Below are 19,486 nucleotides of genomic sequence, written 5' to 3' on the forward strand. Positions count from 1 at the left end.
ACCACCAGGAAAATTAACAGAAAAGGAGAGGAACATGAAATATGGATTTGTCATTTGGTTTCATATTTCCTTTGAAGAGAGAAGCCTGAGTTGCTGCAATCATAGACCCGTAACAGTTCAAACACCAATAAGCTCTCATCTAAATAACTGCTTCCCTTTTGACCAAGACAGAACAAAAATATAAGTTTCTATGGTCTGTGATCTGCTGTGGGTCACAACTCAAGTTGTGAACAAGTCCTTCCACATGTTTGTCAGCAGGCTGTGCTACCTGCTGAAGCAAATCTGAAGTGGGGAATTGAAGCATTGACACCTATTTTAATGAATGTCTCCAGGAAGGGCAGAAATTGCCCAATATTTGCACTGTCCTCTATCACTTTCTGCTTTAAGTGCTAAGCCCAGAGAAAAAGTGTTTGTCTTCAAAATAAAAACTCAGATTATGCTGATCTTGTTTTCCCCTTCTGTACTGTGCACAGCACAGATGTGCCCTTTCAGCACAGTTAAATTCAGTCCTGTGCAAAGCTGCTGGGGTCACCAACAGGTGACTCCATTCCTAATTTAAAACCCATGGAGAGAACAAGTTTTGACTAATGGGAAGGTTTAGACAATGCCAAGCTCTTTGTCCCATCTTTTCCTCTGACTGACACAACAGGGCCTTCATAAATTTAATTGCAGCTCCCTGTACGCTGGCAGGAAACATTTCTTCAAAGAGCAATCTCACCCAGCAAGATCCCTCAGATCTCAGCACTTCCCAGAGCTTACAAACATACTATTTCAGAGATGAGACCATTAACAGGAACTGAATATCACAAGCATTTAGAAAACTGGAGCTTCTGCAGAAATGTTTTCAGCTTCCTCCAAGTTTCCGCCTTAGACGACTTCACCTAGAATCAGCAGAGCTGTTTTGCAGGGTGCTATTTACATCCTGTCATTGTCAAACTTAAGTCAGCTCCCTATTATAGCTTTCCAGAGCTCACTTCTCCCTGCTATAGAGCATTGTCTGCACCACCACGTACTTCTTCCTTCTCAATGGCCATCTTGGCTGAGCCTTTTCATCCCAGCTGCCTGAAGTCCATCACTTCATAGCCCTCTCAACATGGGCTCCTTCTCCTCTCTCACGATTTCCTTCCCCATGTGTGGCTCTTTAATTACCCAGCGACATGACCTACAACTCTTGCTGTGGGTTCCCTGCCTACTTCTCTATCAGCCACCTCAGAAACACCTTGAAAAACTTTTCTTTGCCCCCTCAAACAGTGGAAATATGTGCCAAGTTCTCTTCACAGCAAGGAGAAACTGTTATACCAGTTATATCAGTTAATGAGCAAAGAAAAGGGCAAGTTTGTGAAGCTGGCAAGCCTGACACTGAACACTTCTTTACAGAAGTACTTCTCCCTGCAGATGTTTTAAAAGTTTGTCTGCTTTGCATAACTAAATTAGTCTTTCAAAGTTTAATCAATGTAGAGTTTGTTTCCTTTTTAAAATTAAATGTAAAACTTACAGAAAGCGGCCAGCTGTTGTGCATAACTCTTTTGTACTCCAGCACAAACTGTCCCACAGATTTTGCTCAGTACAGTCACAAACAGTTGGTTTAAACTCAAGTGGCAGAAATCAGACAGCTGAATAGCTTAAAGAAAAAAAATCCTCCTTAGCCTGGTTGATGCTTGAATCATAAATTACTACCACATTTAAACACAGAAAGCCCTAAAGCCAGAAGGAAGAGTAGACCCTTAATTCAACCTACAGAATTTTCTGCATGATGCAATCTATCCCAGCAGCTCTTCCACCACTGAGAGTCTGTTAAACTTATTTTGAAAGGTGCAAGAAACTAATCGCATCCACTAGCCAAACTGTTCTTTCAGCAGAAGTAGCGTGGTGCATCCCATCCAGCATAAAACTGTTTCCCAGGAGCCAAGTGGGGTCAGGCTGTGTTACAAGAGGACAAATGTTAATGAGATTCCAGGCAAGAGAACATAGGCAATATTTTCTGAAAACACATTAAGTCTCCTGTTGAAAGATGACTAGTATTTTACAACTTGCTTTGTCTCTTGGGGTTACATTGGCCCAGAACACGGAAATTTCAACTACATTGTATTTTATCAAGTATTTTCCTTTAATTGATCCCCTACTCTTTCCTACAGCCTTTTCACTTGAAGAATTATGGGCTTGTCCACATATGGAGCTATTTAGAAATAGTTATTCCTGACAAATCCTGTACAGAACCTTACTTTGGAATAAACTTACCTTAAACTATCTCAGACATTTTCAAAGCTGACTCTGGCAAAATACATTGCAAGCCAGGAAATCCATCAGGAAATACTTTTCAATTATTTATTTCTCATGTGTACTCTTTAACCCAAATTAGCTTTCCCCTATTGACACTTTGTGCTACAAATATTACTAAATTGGCTGAATATCAGCCCTAGGATTGAAAGAAAAGAGATGACAACCATCAAGCTTCTACTCTTTACTGCAAAGTAGCATGTGCTCTAAGCCCTGAATTGAGTAGATAACACAAAGCAATCTAGGAAAGGTGGCTGATGAAAAGGAGGAGATGCAGTTAACATGGAACACATGAGAGAAGATCAGCTTGGGTGGCTGTTCAGCTGCTTGACAGTTCTTAATTTGCTGTTTCAGCCTTTAATTGTATGATGAATTTGTTGGCAGCATTTGTGAATTCATGCCTCCATTCATCTTTATTTACAATCAATTTTCGGCTGCAGCTCTAATTTGAGTTTCCATCCGCTCAAACTATGCTCCTCCTCCACTGGCCCTTAATGGCAGCAGTCTCACCTTCACAACCATCTTCCAACCACTCCTCAGCTATGCTTCTGCATAAGGATTTGGCAAAAATCCTGCAGCACCTGTATTACAGAGCTGACCTCACCTAGATTAATTTATGAATATTTCAAAATTCAGCACAATTTATTCAAAAGACTACATACGTTGCTGCAGTCCCTACCATTGCTTGTCTTGCTGGGGTCAGCACATTCTCCTTCTCAGTCCCTATATGGATCCAGATATGCACAGAACAAAAGATACAGTCATGCCTAAAATGACAGGCACTGATCAATGAAAACAGAAAAGAAACAAACAAACAAACTTAAGTACTGTGGAAAAGGTTCCATCAAACTTTGGCTGCTGGCAGACTTTGGATACAGATACTACTTTGAATACTATGGTCTGCCAGCCCATACTACACTGGTTGAGAGGAGATAGGATTGTCTGTTATGCATCCTAAGTTATTAATACCGAGGTTCACGTTCTAATCAGAAGAACCACACACTTACCACAAAATTGTGACAAAACTTTTGGATGTTTGAATGCAAATTGATTCAACATCCCTTTCTCAAATTTTTGGAAAAAAATGTTAAGTGTGAGGCTACGCTAAAATCCTTGCTGAAGACAGCCAGGCCTCTCACCTTCGAAGAGAGTCCCTACCTAACCATTCAGAGCTCTCCCAGAACTTCGCTGAAGTTTCCATCTCTTCCTGCGAGGTTTGTGTTCAACCAAAGCCCAGCAGGTAGCCCAAGTTTCAGCATTCTTGCAGCCAGACCAGAAACACCTTTCTAGACTTATAAGCTTGTCCAGCATTTATAGAACTCAAGGGACCACAGTGCACAGACACTGAAGCAGAATGAAAACAAGCCAGATGAGGAACCTAAAGTATCATGGCTACATCTGCTTAAAAATTTAACAGGACAAACAAATGCAGGCACAGCGTCACCAATATGATTAGGCAGTTTTCAGGATCTGAGTTACTCTCTGGTGCCACAGCACACTCTGCAGACGCAGCGCTTCATTGCAATAACTTGGGATCTGGCAGCCTTGGGGACACACTGCAGTGTTAACACATCTCCAGTGCTGTAATCCTAAAGTACTCTGGAAACCTGCACAAGGACAAAAGCAGCTCAGTAACTTCAGCTGGTAATCTACTTTCAGAGCATGGTTATTACTGCTAGCTGCCAAAAGAACGGGATATCTACCTCTCGCCCTGGTTCTCAGTCCTCCCCCACACTTTCTCTCACAAGTCAGCTGAAGTCAAGGTACCTTGTTTTCCTACAGAGTAGAGGGAAATAATAATAATAATAATTTAAAAAAAATACATCACCAAAAATAGCCAATCAAAAATAAAAGGTCAGAAAGATGAGAGTGAACCTGATATTTACAGGCAACAGCCCAAAACTTTCACTGAATATCTTGCAAAGCTCAGATTGTAACCAAAACAACATCTAAACATCAGATGGAAAAGCCTGTTGTCAGCTGGCTGCTCTAGAACGTGATCCAAATGACTTTATTCTCACCTCCACGGAAAAGCCAGCAGGATGTAAAATTAACTGTGCGGAACCCAGCCACTTTGGCACTCATGAAGGAAACCTCATCAGTCAAACTGGGACAATCTCAAACTCTTCTCATAAAACCATGTTTGCAGGAGCCTGGTGAGGGATGCCCAGAGAGGGACGTCTCTTTATCAAAGTTTCTTGTAACCAATAATATTCACTGTCATAATTAAAGTGCCATAAAAATTTATGTACAAATCAATCTGGGGCTACACAATTAACTATGGATCTGCAAGATGCACCTAGTTATTATTTAAAATGGGCACTAGGAGGTTAAAAATACTGTTCCTTTTCCGAGTTACTTACACCGCCTTAGAATATTAAAAGTAAAATTTTAGAACATCTGGTTTTCCTTTCCACTCCCTATGATATCATGTTTTCCAAGTACATTTGGCAGCTCACTGTAAAGATACAGGCAGACTAAACATACAGGGCAATGCAGACTCAAGATGAAAAATTCCAAAGCCCTGGACTCAGTAAGTGTGTTTCCTATCTCCAAATTTCAGTTACCCAAGTGGTACAACAAGGGTTTTTTTTCCCCCCTTGGTAACTCATGTATTCTTCAACCTTCTTCCTAGATGAGATGCTATAGCATGTATCTGCTCTCCAGAGTTTTGGCTGTGTCTTTGTAAGTAATTTTTCATGTATTATGGGATACTCAGAGTACCCACACAGTAAGATTCAGTTATAGGAAAAAATAATTATGTTTAACGGGGTCAGATTTTCTATGTACTTTCCTTTATCTCACTCTGGGAGATGAGATTAGCCTTCTATATTCCTCCTGCCTAAAAGGAAAAGAAAACACATGCTACACCCACTGCTTTTTTACTGCTTGGTTTTGTGCCTCCTCGCCTGGAACTGGGAAATTGGACCAAACCAGTTCCAGGAGACCATGTTTCCCACAAATTTACACAGGCTGTAAACAATACAGAAGAGTGGCTGCTATAAAAACTAAACCCTCCCATTTGACTGACTTATCCCATATATTTCAATATATCTTGATGCAACCTTTGCATTTTTTTATCTTTACCTATTTTATTATTTTTACTGGGTCACAGTCAAAACACAGATTAGTCAACATTAATGTACCTTTAAGCGTTGCACATACTCACATTTTAGCGATGCACAAGAAGGTAGCTGACTCACTTATACTCACCAGTGAAGGAGCAGCAACCCTACAAACTCAACATCAGTTTCTTGCTCTAAAATCTTAATTTCTCCATTTTGTAAAAAGACAGCTTGGAAATGTAAAGAGATGCCTTGGGAATCCTACCATGACAGAGTCTTTGGCTCATTATTTCACATTTAAAAGCAATTTATATCATAGCGATTATTAAAGTGTACAAAGGAGAAAAGTACATATTAAAAAACAAACTACTGACAAAATAATACTCCCAGTGGTTATGCCCTGATTAAAATTTAATGACTAATCAATAAAACTATAATTATAGCTTTCACCCTGATGCAATTTGGAATAGTTTATATATTTCTATTGATTGGCTAAGACTTATATAAAACAAATGTGAGAAGATCTTGCATTCTGTTATTTTTATTACAGGTTTGTTGTAGCAAACCTCTAAATCCCTATCTCAATTATTTTACAGCTTAGTTCTCCCATCACACCGAGAGGAAAACCCAGCAAAGCAGAACCTTATTAGCTGAAAAACAGCTGTTACAACATCATAGCTTCCATACCATAAAGTCAGATTGCCATTTCAATGGCTATCACTATATATTTCTCTGGCCTTAGAGCAGCAAAGACAAGCACATGATACAGCCCTGAGCAACACATTGAGTTTACGCGGCATCTCCCTTTGTCAGACTTAAAGTAAAAGCAGTAAATGCCCGAATTGTGAGGGTCATGAGACTACAGACCACCTTGGAAAAAACGGGCAACAGGTTTTGTAATCATGCAAGGAATCCTCTGTAGCTCACTGTTCTTCAGCTACTGATGATTAAATTACCCAGTTATCATTTTCTCACAGAAAATTATCATTTTCATGAGAACTGTCACAAGTACAGAGACGGTCAACATTCAAAAAAGATATGACATCAAACCTGGGCCTCTCCTCCCACAGACACACAACACATGAACATCTTTCTTACCACTTCCCCAAGGGACGCGGCCACCATGTGCGTTGCAGGCGTCAAGTAAGGTGTAGAGCTGTGGGGCAGCATGGATTTCACATTCTCATAGGTGATAAAAAATGCAGCAGCTGAAATTTAAGAATACATGCAGTCATTTAACTGTTCCTCTGCCACAGAACTAGCATAAAAACATTTAAAGGTGGATTTTGTCACCTATTATTCTAACACTGTAGTTGAAAACAGGGTATTTTTACCCCCAAACAGTACAACAGTATCAACACAATCTGTGGGGTAATTCATTCAGAAGTTCATGCTCCTGGCTATCACTGGAAGGCCTCATGTTAACAGCAGAGGAATCAAGACTTAAGGCTGTATTTAGTATTGACATAAGGAAAGATGAATGTCCAATAGGTTTTGAAAAAATGGTATCTTCATATTCATATTAAGAGATAGGAAGGGTAAAGAGAAGGCTGGTTTGTTGAACTGGATGGATCATCTTTATTATTTGGAAAAAAAATAATCAGTTGATTAATTGAAAAGAAAAAAAAATCACCATACAAGTCTGCTACCCTGCAATGTGCAAACTATTTCAGTACCAGTTATTAAAAACTTCTTCCTAGCTATCATCAGTTTAACATTTGGCACTTTAGCTCCAGAAAAAAATTCTTCAAAGCTTCTGAAGAACTCTTAAAAGTCCTGTCCAGTGAACGAGAAACATACAGAACTAAACTGAGCACAGCAACATGCGCTGTGTTTATTCACTGCAACAGACAACTACAAAGGCACTTGCACCTTAAGGGTTACCCCTTCTTCTAAAGATAATTTTAGCTCTCTGTCATATGTTGGAAAGATAAAACCACAGTTCAGATTTTGAAGATGTAAATCAAAAAAAAAAAAAATGACATGTCTTATGGGGGAACAGATTTTAATTGTAAAGAAGGGCTATGTGAATTGCTTTCTGCTAATCAAAAGATGCTTATCACCACAAAAGGAGATAAGAGAACAGACAAGATAAAGAAATGAATTTTTTTATATCATCTTATGAAGGACATCAGACATCTGAAGGTGTCAGTGGATTTGTCAGCAAAGTTCTCCTAACACGACTAACAGCATAGCTTGCTGCTTTTTTATCCTTCCCTACAAAGACAAAATGGACAAAGGCATTAGCAATTTTAGATGTCTTTTCTCTCCAGGGACTACAAGCATTTACTTTTTGAAAGCATCAGTTTCAAAAGTATTCCTGATGTCTTCTCATTGTAAGTGTTGTAGTTGTTTCCAGGGAGAAAAGGACAGGCAGAGCAACTCCATGGCAATTAACTCAAAGACCTCCAGTGCTTAAGCACTTTGAATTCTGTCCAGTTCATTTCCAATGCCCTGAAAGGGTGCGTCATGACAAAAGTATCCAGGGGAAGCAAGGCTCAAGCCCTCTCTGGCACCTAGAAATGCTTTAGGGTGTCCCTATAAGTAAAAATAGGCCTATGAGACATCCAGGAACACTTTCACAGAGTAAGGGATGCTTTTCAGAGCAAACATGCAGCAGCCTTCACTCCAGGCTCACTCAAAGAACTTGTTCAAGTCTGTACAATTCTAGAAACTGCTCCTCACAGCTGGATATGGACTTACAGAATCCAATCACCTGCAGGAGAGGAAGCCACAGACATTAATGTCCTGTACTACATAAGTTCCCATTTAAAGAAGACAAAGCATAATCCAAAGAAAATTTACCATTTGGAAAGGATCCTATAGCAGTGGACGGAACTCCAGCATAGATGCCACGAAACCCACCAGCCTTCCTAAATCCTTGAGGACTCTGCAGTCTTGTTTTTACAGTATCCAGGGGAAAAAGGATCAAGTCAACACAGACACCAGCAACTCCACCAGCCTTCAAGACAAAACCATGGAATAAAGTATATTAATATTCATAGAGGTGAAGTTGTGGTGCTTATGTAACTGAGGCATGCCTAAAAACCAAAGCACTACTGACCGTATCCTGAGGTCTAATTATAAACTGACAGTCTTACACACACCTCAATAGATTCTATAGCCACAACAAGGAAGGTTCAACAAAAGCAAGAAAGTAACAGACATTACAACTTTTAAACCATTTTTAAGGTATTTTCAAAACAATCTCAGTGTTTTAAGTAGCACAAACAAAGCAATGCAACTTATCCCCTATGCCTATAAACAGGACAGTGAATGTCAATTATAAAGATAACACAGCACAGAATGACCAGCACCTCTAGGAAGTTGTGTGATAAGATCAGGGAAAGACAGAAGCAAGTCTGCTTCCTTGTAAGCATCGCTAGAAAGCACATTCACATTTTTTGAGCAAAAATCTTCGTTTAAAGTGTTAGCCCGCCGATTTCCTTGGTTGAACAAAGCCTAAAGTAAAACTGCTTTATGTTCTTTTGCTGACAAAAGCCTATAAGGAAAAAATAAAGATACTTTCAGAGTCATAAAGAAAAGGAGAAAGTTTTTATTCAAAGCAATCCTTAAAACTAAACCCCACATAGTTTCAACTAAAGCTCAATCTTTTTCTGTTGTCTGTGTTTCTAAACAGCATCTGGTTTGTAGAAAATAATGACTTGTTAAAAATAAGAGAGTGAAATAAATGGTTTGAAGTCTACCACATATAGAACAGCACACAAGAAACAGCTGCACCAATTTTTAACTCAGCCTGAATACAAATCACATGTGTGTGATTCACACTTTTTTTCTCCAGGGCCAACAGAGGATTCAGGGAGGTGTTCACAATCTACTACTAAAGTTTTAATCGATAAGTTAATTACTTTTTTTAATCTAGTTTGCTATTTTGCATGTATTGATTTTTTCTTCCCTCTCTTTCATCAAAATCCTTATCTGTTCAAAATAACATTGATCAGATTTAATCTACCCATCGGTTAAAACATGAATCAAAAGTTACTAATTGCTTCTTTAGTTTTCAAAGTTCTGTATCTTAAATGTCATTTAAATTCATGAAGCGGCTAATAGAGCACCTGCCAGAGGGCTACACCACCTGTGTGCTCACACCATCAGCAGAAAGTGGTCATGATTTTTAGATAATAAGACAACTAAAACGCACCTTCGCCCCCACCTTTTGTAACAGCAGCGTTATCAGCAGGGGAACAGCTGAAAACCTTGACCAGGAATTGGACATACCCGTTAAACTTAACGTCAGTAAAGCGATTTAATGAAACCAGGACCTAATTATTGAACCATGACCTTTCAGTTGAGTGCCTGCGGGGTGTCCCCCAGCTCCCCCCTTACCATGGGGGCACCACAGCCCTGCTGCCCCACACAGCGCCGGGGGCAAGCGCTGGGGCTTTGCCAGGGGGTCCTCAGCTCTGGGGCCTGGGGGCTTTGCCCCCCACATGCGGCTCTGCTGGGAGTACGCGTTGAGAAGCAGCTTTAGGGTGGGAAATAGAGCACGAAGTACAGGCTCCACGACCCCGACAACCCCGGCCCGGGGGCGTCTGCTAAAGCCAAAGAGGACGGGCCCAGGCGCGCTCCCGCCACCCAGGCGCGCTCCTGCCGCTCCGCCTGCATAGGCCGCCGTGTCGCCTTGGCAACGGGCAGGCCCGAGTGCGCTCACTCACCGTTAAGGCCGCCCAGGACTCTCGCGGCTCCATGCAGGGGTGGCAGTACGCGGTGGCCACACGACACGGCACAGACCAGCTCCCCGCACCACGGGACGGGACTAAACCCCCCGCTCTGGCCGTGCCCCGGGCGCGCACACGGGCGCAGCCATGTTGCTGCCCCTGACCCGCGGTCAGGCGGGAGCGTGTCCTCACTGCGCATGTGTTCGGGCGCCGCGCATGCGCACGGCGGGTGGGGACGCCGCTGCCCACAGCTGGGAAGTAATGTGCTCACTCTATTAGGGTGAAAGCACCAATTACTAAGCTTTAACTAGTTGTTACTTAATGGTGATTTTCTGTGTGGTAGCAGTCGTGGTGTTCCAGGAAACTGGAGAACAGGCATCTCCTGCTGTCTGGGCTTCCGAGGTGCTGGTGGCTTCTCCAATGGCCACAGGTGGGATCTGTTCAGAAAATAAAACCTAAGGCCACTGGGGAAAAAAAAGCATTTTGAGGGGAAAACATTTCTGAAGTCACTTGGGGCTTTTCCTCAGTTCATGACTGCAGCACAAATGCCATGTGCGTGGTCCTGCTGACACCAGAATTTCCATGGGCCATTCCTGCAAAGAGCAGATTATAGCGAAGCACAGGGAAGTTAATAAATCCCCCTGGCCAAGGTTGTCTCTTCTGCCAGTTTCTGGCACAGAGGCCTCACATAATCCTCACCCAGCAGGAAACTACACTTGAAATTACGGGAAATAAAATTCTAGGGGAGGGAAAAGGGGTAAATCTTGGAGAGCACTATAGTACATGCAGAGCTGGAAAATTGGCAGGCTTCAATTCCATATTTCCTTGGCTGCAAGCATATCACTGGGGATGACTTTTGGACGTAGCAGCTGGGGACGTGATGATGCCTCCATGTTTCCAGCATCAGTAACGGCCCTCAGGCAGCTCAGCTCCTCTTTATCAATCTGCTAAGGGTGTTTGCAGGTGGGAAGCACCGTGGTGTTCTGCCCCGTAACATCTGCCTTCAGCAGCACAGTGATTGGCATCAAAGTGGTGTTACCAACTCCAGCAAATTTATTACAGCTCTCCTGCAACACTGTGATTTTTTTTCTGAAGTGCCTCAGTCCCCAGAGACAGGTGATGTTAGAATAGTCTTCATTTAATTTAGTCTTCATTTTCATTTGAGTGAAAAGCTCAAAGCTCTGCAGGCAAAAGTAGAAAGAACCTGAGTTTGTTATATTTCTCAATCTCCTTTGATTTTTAAGGGAGCTCCCTGTTTTTCTGGTCTCAATTTACAATTTTTTATGATAATCTGGCAGATTCTCATTACTTTATTCTACTTTAGGCTTTGTTATGTTTATTGAGGATCACTTCTTGGTTTCATATCAGGACGTGATCAAACAGGTGGACTTTGATGTTCTTAGCACACCTGACCCCAGTATGGCAGTCTGACCACCCTTCCTTCCAAAGCCTGTGATATTTGTGAAGCCTAAGGCAGGCCAGTTTGCTGTCCTAGGAATTAATTCCTGAAAACTTTGGTTCTGATTCCTGGAAGAAGTAGGAGCCACAGTTACATATTTCAGCTGTGATGTAACAAAGACTGAACTGTAAGCAGTTATTACAGTAACACCCAGCAGAGTACCTGGCTTTATGAAGGAACTCTGCTATTTAGACAGGAAAAAAACCCCTGAAATCTACCATTTCCAGCTCTTATTCTGGTAAGTGGCTAAATAAACACAAAAGCTGAAAGTTCCTCAGTTTCCAAGTTCATGTCTGTTGATAAATCAGGTACTTTGGAGCAGTATTGAGGGGAAAAATCAGACATCTGCATTAAATGAAGCATGCTTTTAGAGTTACTGTTATCCCCATACAACCCACTGATGGCAGGCCTTAAAACGAGACCTTATTCCCTATGTGTGCCCTGGGGGTCTCTTGATGTAAAGGTTCTTGGGGTCATAGCAAGGATTTTTCACGTTGTTCAGTGTAAAGCTTTCAGTTACACTCAGTGACAGTGACTCTTTGATTTATCACCTTCTGTCAGAAGACCTGCTGCTGCATCAGAGAGGTCACAACCTCCTATTCTTCCAAACCACTGTCCTGTCTTAAATGAACAAGTTCTGCTTAATGCTGCAGGCCACACATTAATCTTTAAGTCCTTCAGTGGACTCCTCTTGAGCTCGAAGAGTAAACTGAATGAAGAAAGAGACCTATTTTCTCACGTCCTTTCTTCCTTGTGAAGAAAAGTCACAGGTGCTGCCCAGCATCTCCACTGCAAGTGAAGAAGATGGGCTGAGCAGAAGCACCTGGCAAAGGAAGTCTCTGACTGCACCTGGACGACAGATGTTCCTGGTCTCATACCAAAGCTCAAGCCTATTTTCAGCTCTTTCATGGTCCTGTACCTACTCTCAAGCTGGCTTTCAGCTGTGACTGAAGCTCAGGGGCAGGAGTGCTCCTTTTCCCTGGCACTGTGGGTACAATACGCTATAGCAGAGGAGGGAATAGCTGTGTCCATGCTGCTGCCAGTGCTGACTCCGCCAGCACTGGAGCAGCTTAGTGGCTACCAGCTTTTTGCTTAGTCCATCCTTTCACCTGCTTTTCCATTCCCTTCTCCTCTTTTTCTTACCTGCCCATGGCTGCAGGCTGGTAAGAGTGCTTTTAAAAATGACTGCACCTCACTTGCTTCCCTGAGCCTTTGCAGCATATAAAAGCCTTGGCCCGAGTTGAAAAGCCTTTTAATTACAGTATGATAAAGAAGATATTGCATCTATGGATGCACTGAGTGGGATATAAGCTGCCAACAACATAGCAAACCTCTGGTTTGTACTCTGCAAAAAAGACATTATAGGGAACAAATACCGGCCACTGATGGGTGCACTTTGTCAGGGCTACTTAAGCACCATTTTGGATCGATTTCACACTATTAATTCTTCCACTGGTACAACAATGCAAATGTACAGAAATATGTGTATGTCTATATGTATACGCATATCTGTGTGCTTGTTTGTGTGTATTTCCACCCCTGCCCACCCCCCCGAATCTCTAGCTGCTATAGGACTTCTGACACCAGCAGCAGAAGATATATTGATCTGGTCATAACATATTAAAGCTGCTGAAGAGCAGATGTTAAAAACAGACTTCTTGGCATATATCAGCCCCTGGCAGTATCAGTCACAGACATGTTCCAGTTTATTTATTAAAGCAATTGCTCTCCTGATTCTGTTTATTGTCTTTCTCCTGGGCAATTCAGGCATGTCAGAGCCAACCCCTTCCAATCAGTCAGCCCTTCTTGGATTGCGGATTTTTCTTCAGCTCGGACAACACCCTGCAACTCTTGCTTCCTGAGAAACCGGACCCATCCCACTGTTGCAAAAAGCAGATGGAAATATATCAGCTGCAAAAATTTATCCTGGCATAAATATAGTGAAAATAAAATCTCAGAGATCCTTTTAATTTGATAGTGAGCAGGTAAATAATGGGGCCAGGGAGGCCACCCGGAACGGGAATTTCAATGACATGGCCCCATACAACATCCAAGAGGCTGCAATGCACCACAGGAGCATGGCATGGCAGAGGGGCCTGGTAATTCAAGGTCTAGAAACAAAACATAACCCTTTGGCCATCAAAAACTTTTTAATCTTATTTTATTACAAACAGCTGCAGAACTGTGAAATGAGTGCAGAGCAAACGGCGTTCCCTGAGACCATGTCAGTGCACAGGAGAGCAATGTGCACCAGAAAGATGTGACACTTCTCCAGGAGACAGTGTTGTCACCCGCCTCCTTAAACATCTGCCACATGCACACACTAAGGTGAGAGATCCTGCTCTATCCTTGCAGAAGCACAGGCTTAAATTCTGCCATTTCTTTCTGCCAGGGAGGGGACAGCAACACTCTTGGCCACAGCTTCAGCATAGTACAATCCAAGAGACCTCCTGATACCGAGTGGCCAGGAGCTCTTGTGCAAGGGAGCAGAGTCCCCTGCCCAGTCTCACTTTTTCTGCCTCAACTCTCCTGCAAACTATAAGGAAGACTGGTTTAATGTGCATTTTAGGTCACTTTTTGCCACTCAGACACTATAAGCTTCCCCTCACGCTTAGAGTAGAGTTCCCTGTTGCTAAGAAATATGGCAGTTTTTAGAAATTTTTCTGAAAAACTAATTGCAGTACGTTTTTCTGGAAACAGATGGGGGAACCAGACAGCCAGAGATTTAATAACTCCTTTGAGTACTTAGCAGCAGAAATACTAGTCCCCAAATTCATTAAGGAAAAAAGTGATTAATGAAGATATAGATTTTGTGTAATGATAGAAAGCCTTAAACTGTACAACTTTCTGATGATCCTCATTTATTCTATCTTATTGGCTGCCTGGACAATTGAAAATGAATGGTCTGGGAAAGACAGAAAATATGCATTTTAACTACTGGGTAAAGTAAGTGAAATAACGATCCAGTGGCAACATAGCGACCTTTTTCATGTGAACACGTTTTCCAGAGACTCTCTGCAGGCAGTCTTACAGCATGGCTGAGTTAATCTAATATTTCCATTTAGCACATGACAGAAATGGAGGAAAATCTTAATTATGCCTGCATTTGCAGTTATAGACCAAACCCTTGACACCGGAATCACTCACATCTGTTCTCAGCTCATTTTGTGGGCTGATGCAATGACTTAGTTGACTCAGGAAGCAGAGTTAAGAAAACGCTTGCAATAGGATGGACCTAAGCTGCCCAGACAGTTGTGGATTACCAGATGGTCCCAGAAGACCATCCCTGACATTCCTGCAGTGTGGCCGAAGCTGGGACACCGGGTTCCTTCGGCCACTGAATTGCTTGAGTCATTCTCCTAGTTATTTAGTACCTTTCTCTATTTAAAAAAAAAAAAGAGAATTAACAGACTTGGTCTCTTCCAAAGGCTGCAGCCAGTGTTAATGAAACACAAGGTGGGTTGTCCCCTCATAGGAGAGGGTGCAACGTTAGTGCTAGACTGACTGATCCTCCCCTTCCAACCAGTACAGACCAGCAGGAGACCAAGACCGTCCTGGTGGAAGCCCAGCATGAGCCCTCAGGCTATTTTGCTTGACCTTAATAAAGAATACATAATTAAAATTTGATTTCGTTGTATTTCATGTTTTTGGAGAGCTGGACACTGACTCCTCCCTGTTCCATCATGATGGATGGATCCTCCATCCAGCTGCCACGGCCCAACAACAGTGGCAACCCCTGAGAGGGGCCTGTGGCTTCAGCTCAAGGATGACCCTCACCTCCACTGCTCAGCTCCATCAACCTTCTGGCAGAAATAAATTGCAATTGTATCCATATAGACAAGAGGCAATATTTTAGAAAATTAGTTCATTGCCAGCTGTTTGCTCAGCTCAGGGTTTTTATCAGATAAATTCCTTCTCTGGTTCCCAGGGAGCACAGCTGATGGGAAGTACTTGCAGTGACATATAGGGCAGCCACCACAGCTGAAATTATCTATCTATTGGGAGATTCTGCTAAAGAAAGGAGCTTAAGGCTTTATTTGAAGAGCTAAATTTCAGCATGTAAACTACAGCTAATTTTTAAATGTAAACCATAAAAAGAATGCAGTTTGCTTTAAAAAATGGGCTGTGTATTTGTCGCTGTGTACTTGATATAATTCATTTTTAGTGTCATTTAATTCAAAATATTTTCTCCATCTGTTTTGTCTACTCTGAGAAGGACAAAGAAACCAAAAAACCACAGATGACAGCATAAGGACATGGAGCAGAGGGCTGAAGGGAGTACAGACTCTCATAAGGACTAGCTACTGGAGCACGTTGCCTGCCACAAAACTCTTGCACATTCCTTTTTGCCACCACTCCACACTGCCACCTGCGTCCTGCAAGTCCACATGAAGTCCTGCTTCATTTTCCTCTTCTGCAGAGACAGCACTGGAGTGGATGGAGGTGACTACTCCATGGAGAGTCCCATCTCAAAGTCCAAAACAGAGGCAGGATGTGTGTGCTGCCCTGTTCTAAGGAGGGAGTCAGCAGGGAGGGAGGAAGGCTACCTAACATTATCCCTGTCTAGTAACTGGGTCTCCAATCTCTGGATGCTAACCTGAAGTCTTACATTAGAGCAGCATCAGTCCAGCACAGGTTATACATCTCAACCTGGACAAGTGCAAACCCTATCTGTAGGCAATGCTTGATTTTTGAATTATAATGAAGCACAAGAGGAGACTAAAACTTTTGTGGCACTAAATGTTGGGCTAAAATGTTAATAGTCAAACAAAGCTGGGATTACAGTGAGGCAAAAGTGACATAAAACAGGATCATGTCTCAGCAGTACCTAAACATTTTCAGGTTAATCAGTCCTGTCAACTGCAGAAACTTAACCTTATTGGGTATTTTAGATTATCCCTAGAAGCACCTGTGTGCATCTGTTGGCACCCAAAGCCCTGCACCATTGCTGTAACAGCCACTGAATCCAGCAGCCAAGCCTAATAGCCAGGATGTGATTTGACATTGCAAAAAAGGTGTCGTCTCATCCCGATAACACGATGCTCCTGGATATCCACACAGCTGCTCTTCTACATGAGGCTCCCACTGCTTTCTCCTTCCGTGCATCTCTTATTCCTAACTGAGATATTTCAGTCTCATCTTGGTCATGACTATGAGATTTCTTCTGTGTTTTCTTTGACATTGTGGAGCACAACCCTTTGGTGAGAAGCAGCCAAAAGATCCTTCCCAGGAACAGCGGAAGGAGGCTGATGAAATTCTTGTTCACCCTCCTGTGACTTTCCAGGGCCCGCTTCCTTTTCCTTCTGTTTTGCAGCAAGAGAGACTTGCCAGCTTCAGTCCTCTCAATAAAATTATCAGAGCTGGCTTCCGATGAGAAGTTTCCCAACAGGAAAAGTTTCGGATCATTTCTTCATATCGTGCCATTGTGAGCTGCATTGCCATTCCCAGCCGATAACCTGTCATTCGTATTCTGTTGCAGAAAAGCCATTATCTAAAGGAAACACAAAAGCATGGGAACACAGGCTGTTTGTACATGGGGAAGGAGAAGCATATGACACGTGAATTTGCCAGATGTTACCACTCCAAATCTTATTAAAATATGCCCTGTACTGACCATGGCTGCTTTATTTGTACATGGAAGGAGTTGGAAGATAAAAGACATTTTTACTGACAGTGTTATAATGGCCTGACCAGGCAGCCTGGGAGCAATTCCCTGACACAACATCACAATTTCTTGACATTGTATAGGCTGTTGATCTGGGTTTTGTGTAGTCCTGACCGCTGTTTCATGTGACAGTATCCTTCCTTCACATCTATTCAGACAGATTGTTTTCCAGAAAATTATACCAGCTTCCAATACAATGGATACGTATTACCAAAGAAAGGCATTTTTTTAAAAAAAGGAAAAAAAAAAAATCACTTCTGTTAGTCACGTATTTCTGCATATTGACCTTCAACTTCAACCCTTTACCCGAGGTAACTGATACAATCTACATTAAAAAACTCTGAGATATTAAAAAGATTTGTTTTAACTTGTTGACTTCAGAAATCTAACTTACAGCATGAATTAATGTATATTTGGTTTATAAAGGGACCTGACTTTTGTCCAGCTCAGATGATGCCTCAAGGCATGTTTTAATGCTCCTCTGACAGTGTTTTGTGTTTATCTAGTTGAAAATATTCCAGGTGATTAAAAAAATTACTCACTGTTGCTTAAAAATCTATTCTGTATGTATTTATTTCACATATTTTGGCTTTAAAGGAGGCTGTTCCAATTATCCATCCCCTCTTTCCTCAGTCCCTCTCATCTCACACCTAAACATGCTTTGGGGCACGCTGTGTGTGGATGGAGAGGCATAGAATGGCTTAAGCTCAGCCTGCCCTGACTCAAGTACCTCCAGGGCAGAGATTGAAACTGCCAGACCTCCAGCATCCAAGTCTTTTGGGTTTTTTTTCAGGGGAAAATCTAAATCTCCCATGCCAAGACTGGTGCCCAAGCTCTTCAGAAGTCCACAAAGCCAGAGAGTGTCCTTAAATGGTGCCTGTTTATTCCTTATTGCCTTTTATTCTCTTCGGGAAACAATATGGGGAGGCTGTTCCAGAAATACAGATCTTGTAATTATTATTTTTATTATTATGGAGTGTGCCCAGGAGCTTATTTTTAAGTCAAGTCACCTCTGTACCCTGTAGTGCCTCAATTTGGAAGTTCACACTTGAAAGGAGAGAGAATTGCATCCATACTCATCCTCTGTCCTTATCGGCAGGCGTGGGGCTGCACTGATGAGCTCTAATCACACACGTGAGTCTGAAATGGGGAGAGATGGCCTTTCTCTGTGCACAGAATAATCAACTTTGAGTTAAATGCAGTGCTTTGAAGTGATTTGTATCCCTTCTCACCCCCACCTCCTCAGTCTAATTAACTCTTCTAATAGAATTAATCAGCACACTAAATACGAGCCTCACTAACGACTAAAAAAAACATACCACTATCCATTCCAAAATACAATTACACTGACAAACTCAATTACATGCCTCAGTCGCTTCTGAAATTACTCGCTGATATTGGACTGTGCACAGTTTAAGTTTCATTGTTGAAAGAAATCATAAACACTTTCTAAATTGTACAATGTTTACAGAAATACACAGAAGCACAGCTTTTATTACCCATGTGGCAAAATTAATTTGACACATTGAAAGCAAATGAATAGAGCTGGAGGACTCTATTCAGGCAGTATTCTTCCCACTGATACAATTTACACTGGGGGAACATCTAACACATTAACCTTATTAGAATCTGGTGTAGGTAAATAGCATTTCAAAGGGAAGGAGGAAGGTTTAGAATCAAAATCCTTTCTGCATTTGAATGAGAAACACAAATATCTGCACTTTAGCTGTTCATTTAGTACAAAAAACCCCTTCACTAAGGAAATTTTTGCTCCGAAATCAGGAAATCTTTTGCAGCAGGAGCTTGGCTTTAGTCTTTTAAGTCTGTGATGAACTCTTCAGCTGAAAATAAATTCCAGTTCGACTTGATAATGTAAGTTTAGCTTAATTTACAAGTCAGAAGAAGTAGAAAAATGTTGCTTTTTTTTTTTTAATAACCAAGTTTATCAAAGTTAATCTTGATCTGAAGATACAGAGAGTTCCTGAACTTTTTCCTTGTCTGGTCGTACACAACACCTGCTTCTCAGTTTAGTTTCTTTTCAAACTACGATACCAGTCAAACAGTAATATTTGTAACCCATGGGATGGAGCCACTCTTGCTTGTGATTGGCCACAAGCAAATAAAGATTGAAGCTCCAGGCTAGTGAAGTGCTTGTTGAACTTAAAACACCAGTTTCCTACCACAAGCAACAACCTCCCGTACTTAGCAAGAGCTTACATCCTTGTAGAATCGGTACAAACTGTTTTATACCTCTTGAGCCTCAAAACTACAGTGGCACTTGCTTCATAGAGATTTCTCATCTCAGTGGAGTAGGTTACTGAAGGAACTAAGGATTATTGGT

At 41.9% G+C, this 19,486-nt stretch overlaps 1 protein-coding gene across 5 annotated transcripts in view; it reads right to left on the reverse strand.

Moving 5' to 3' along the window:
* Window positions 1-10,185, reverse strand: part of SLC25A26 (solute carrier family 25 member 26) — an 83,164-nt gene extending 72,979 nt beyond the window's left edge. For 4 of the 5 annotated variants that reach the window (XR_013922570.1, XR_013922571.1, XM_080350774.1 and 1 more), the window contains exons 1-3: window positions 10,019-10,185; window positions 8,148-8,304; window positions 6,441-6,550 (exon numbers count right to left, since the gene is read on the reverse strand). Coding sequence is in view for 3 of the 5 variants with exons in the window: in XM_080350774.1 (XP_080206900.1) it covers window positions 6,441-6,550; window positions 8,148-8,304; window positions 10,019-10,051 (300 nt within the window). In the remaining 2 variants the exon portion in view is untranslated. The remainder of the gene's footprint in view (window positions 1-6,440; window positions 6,551-8,147; window positions 8,305-10,018) is intronic. The other variant, XM_080350775.1, reaches the window with a different exon arrangement.
* Window positions 10,186-19,486: the final 9,301 nt, after the last annotated feature.

This window comes from Nesoenas mayeri, assembly GCF_963082525.1.
Source record: "Nesoenas mayeri genome assembly, chromosome: 10".
NCBI lineage: Eukaryota > Metazoa > Chordata > Aves > Columbiformes > Columbidae > Nesoenas > Nesoenas mayeri.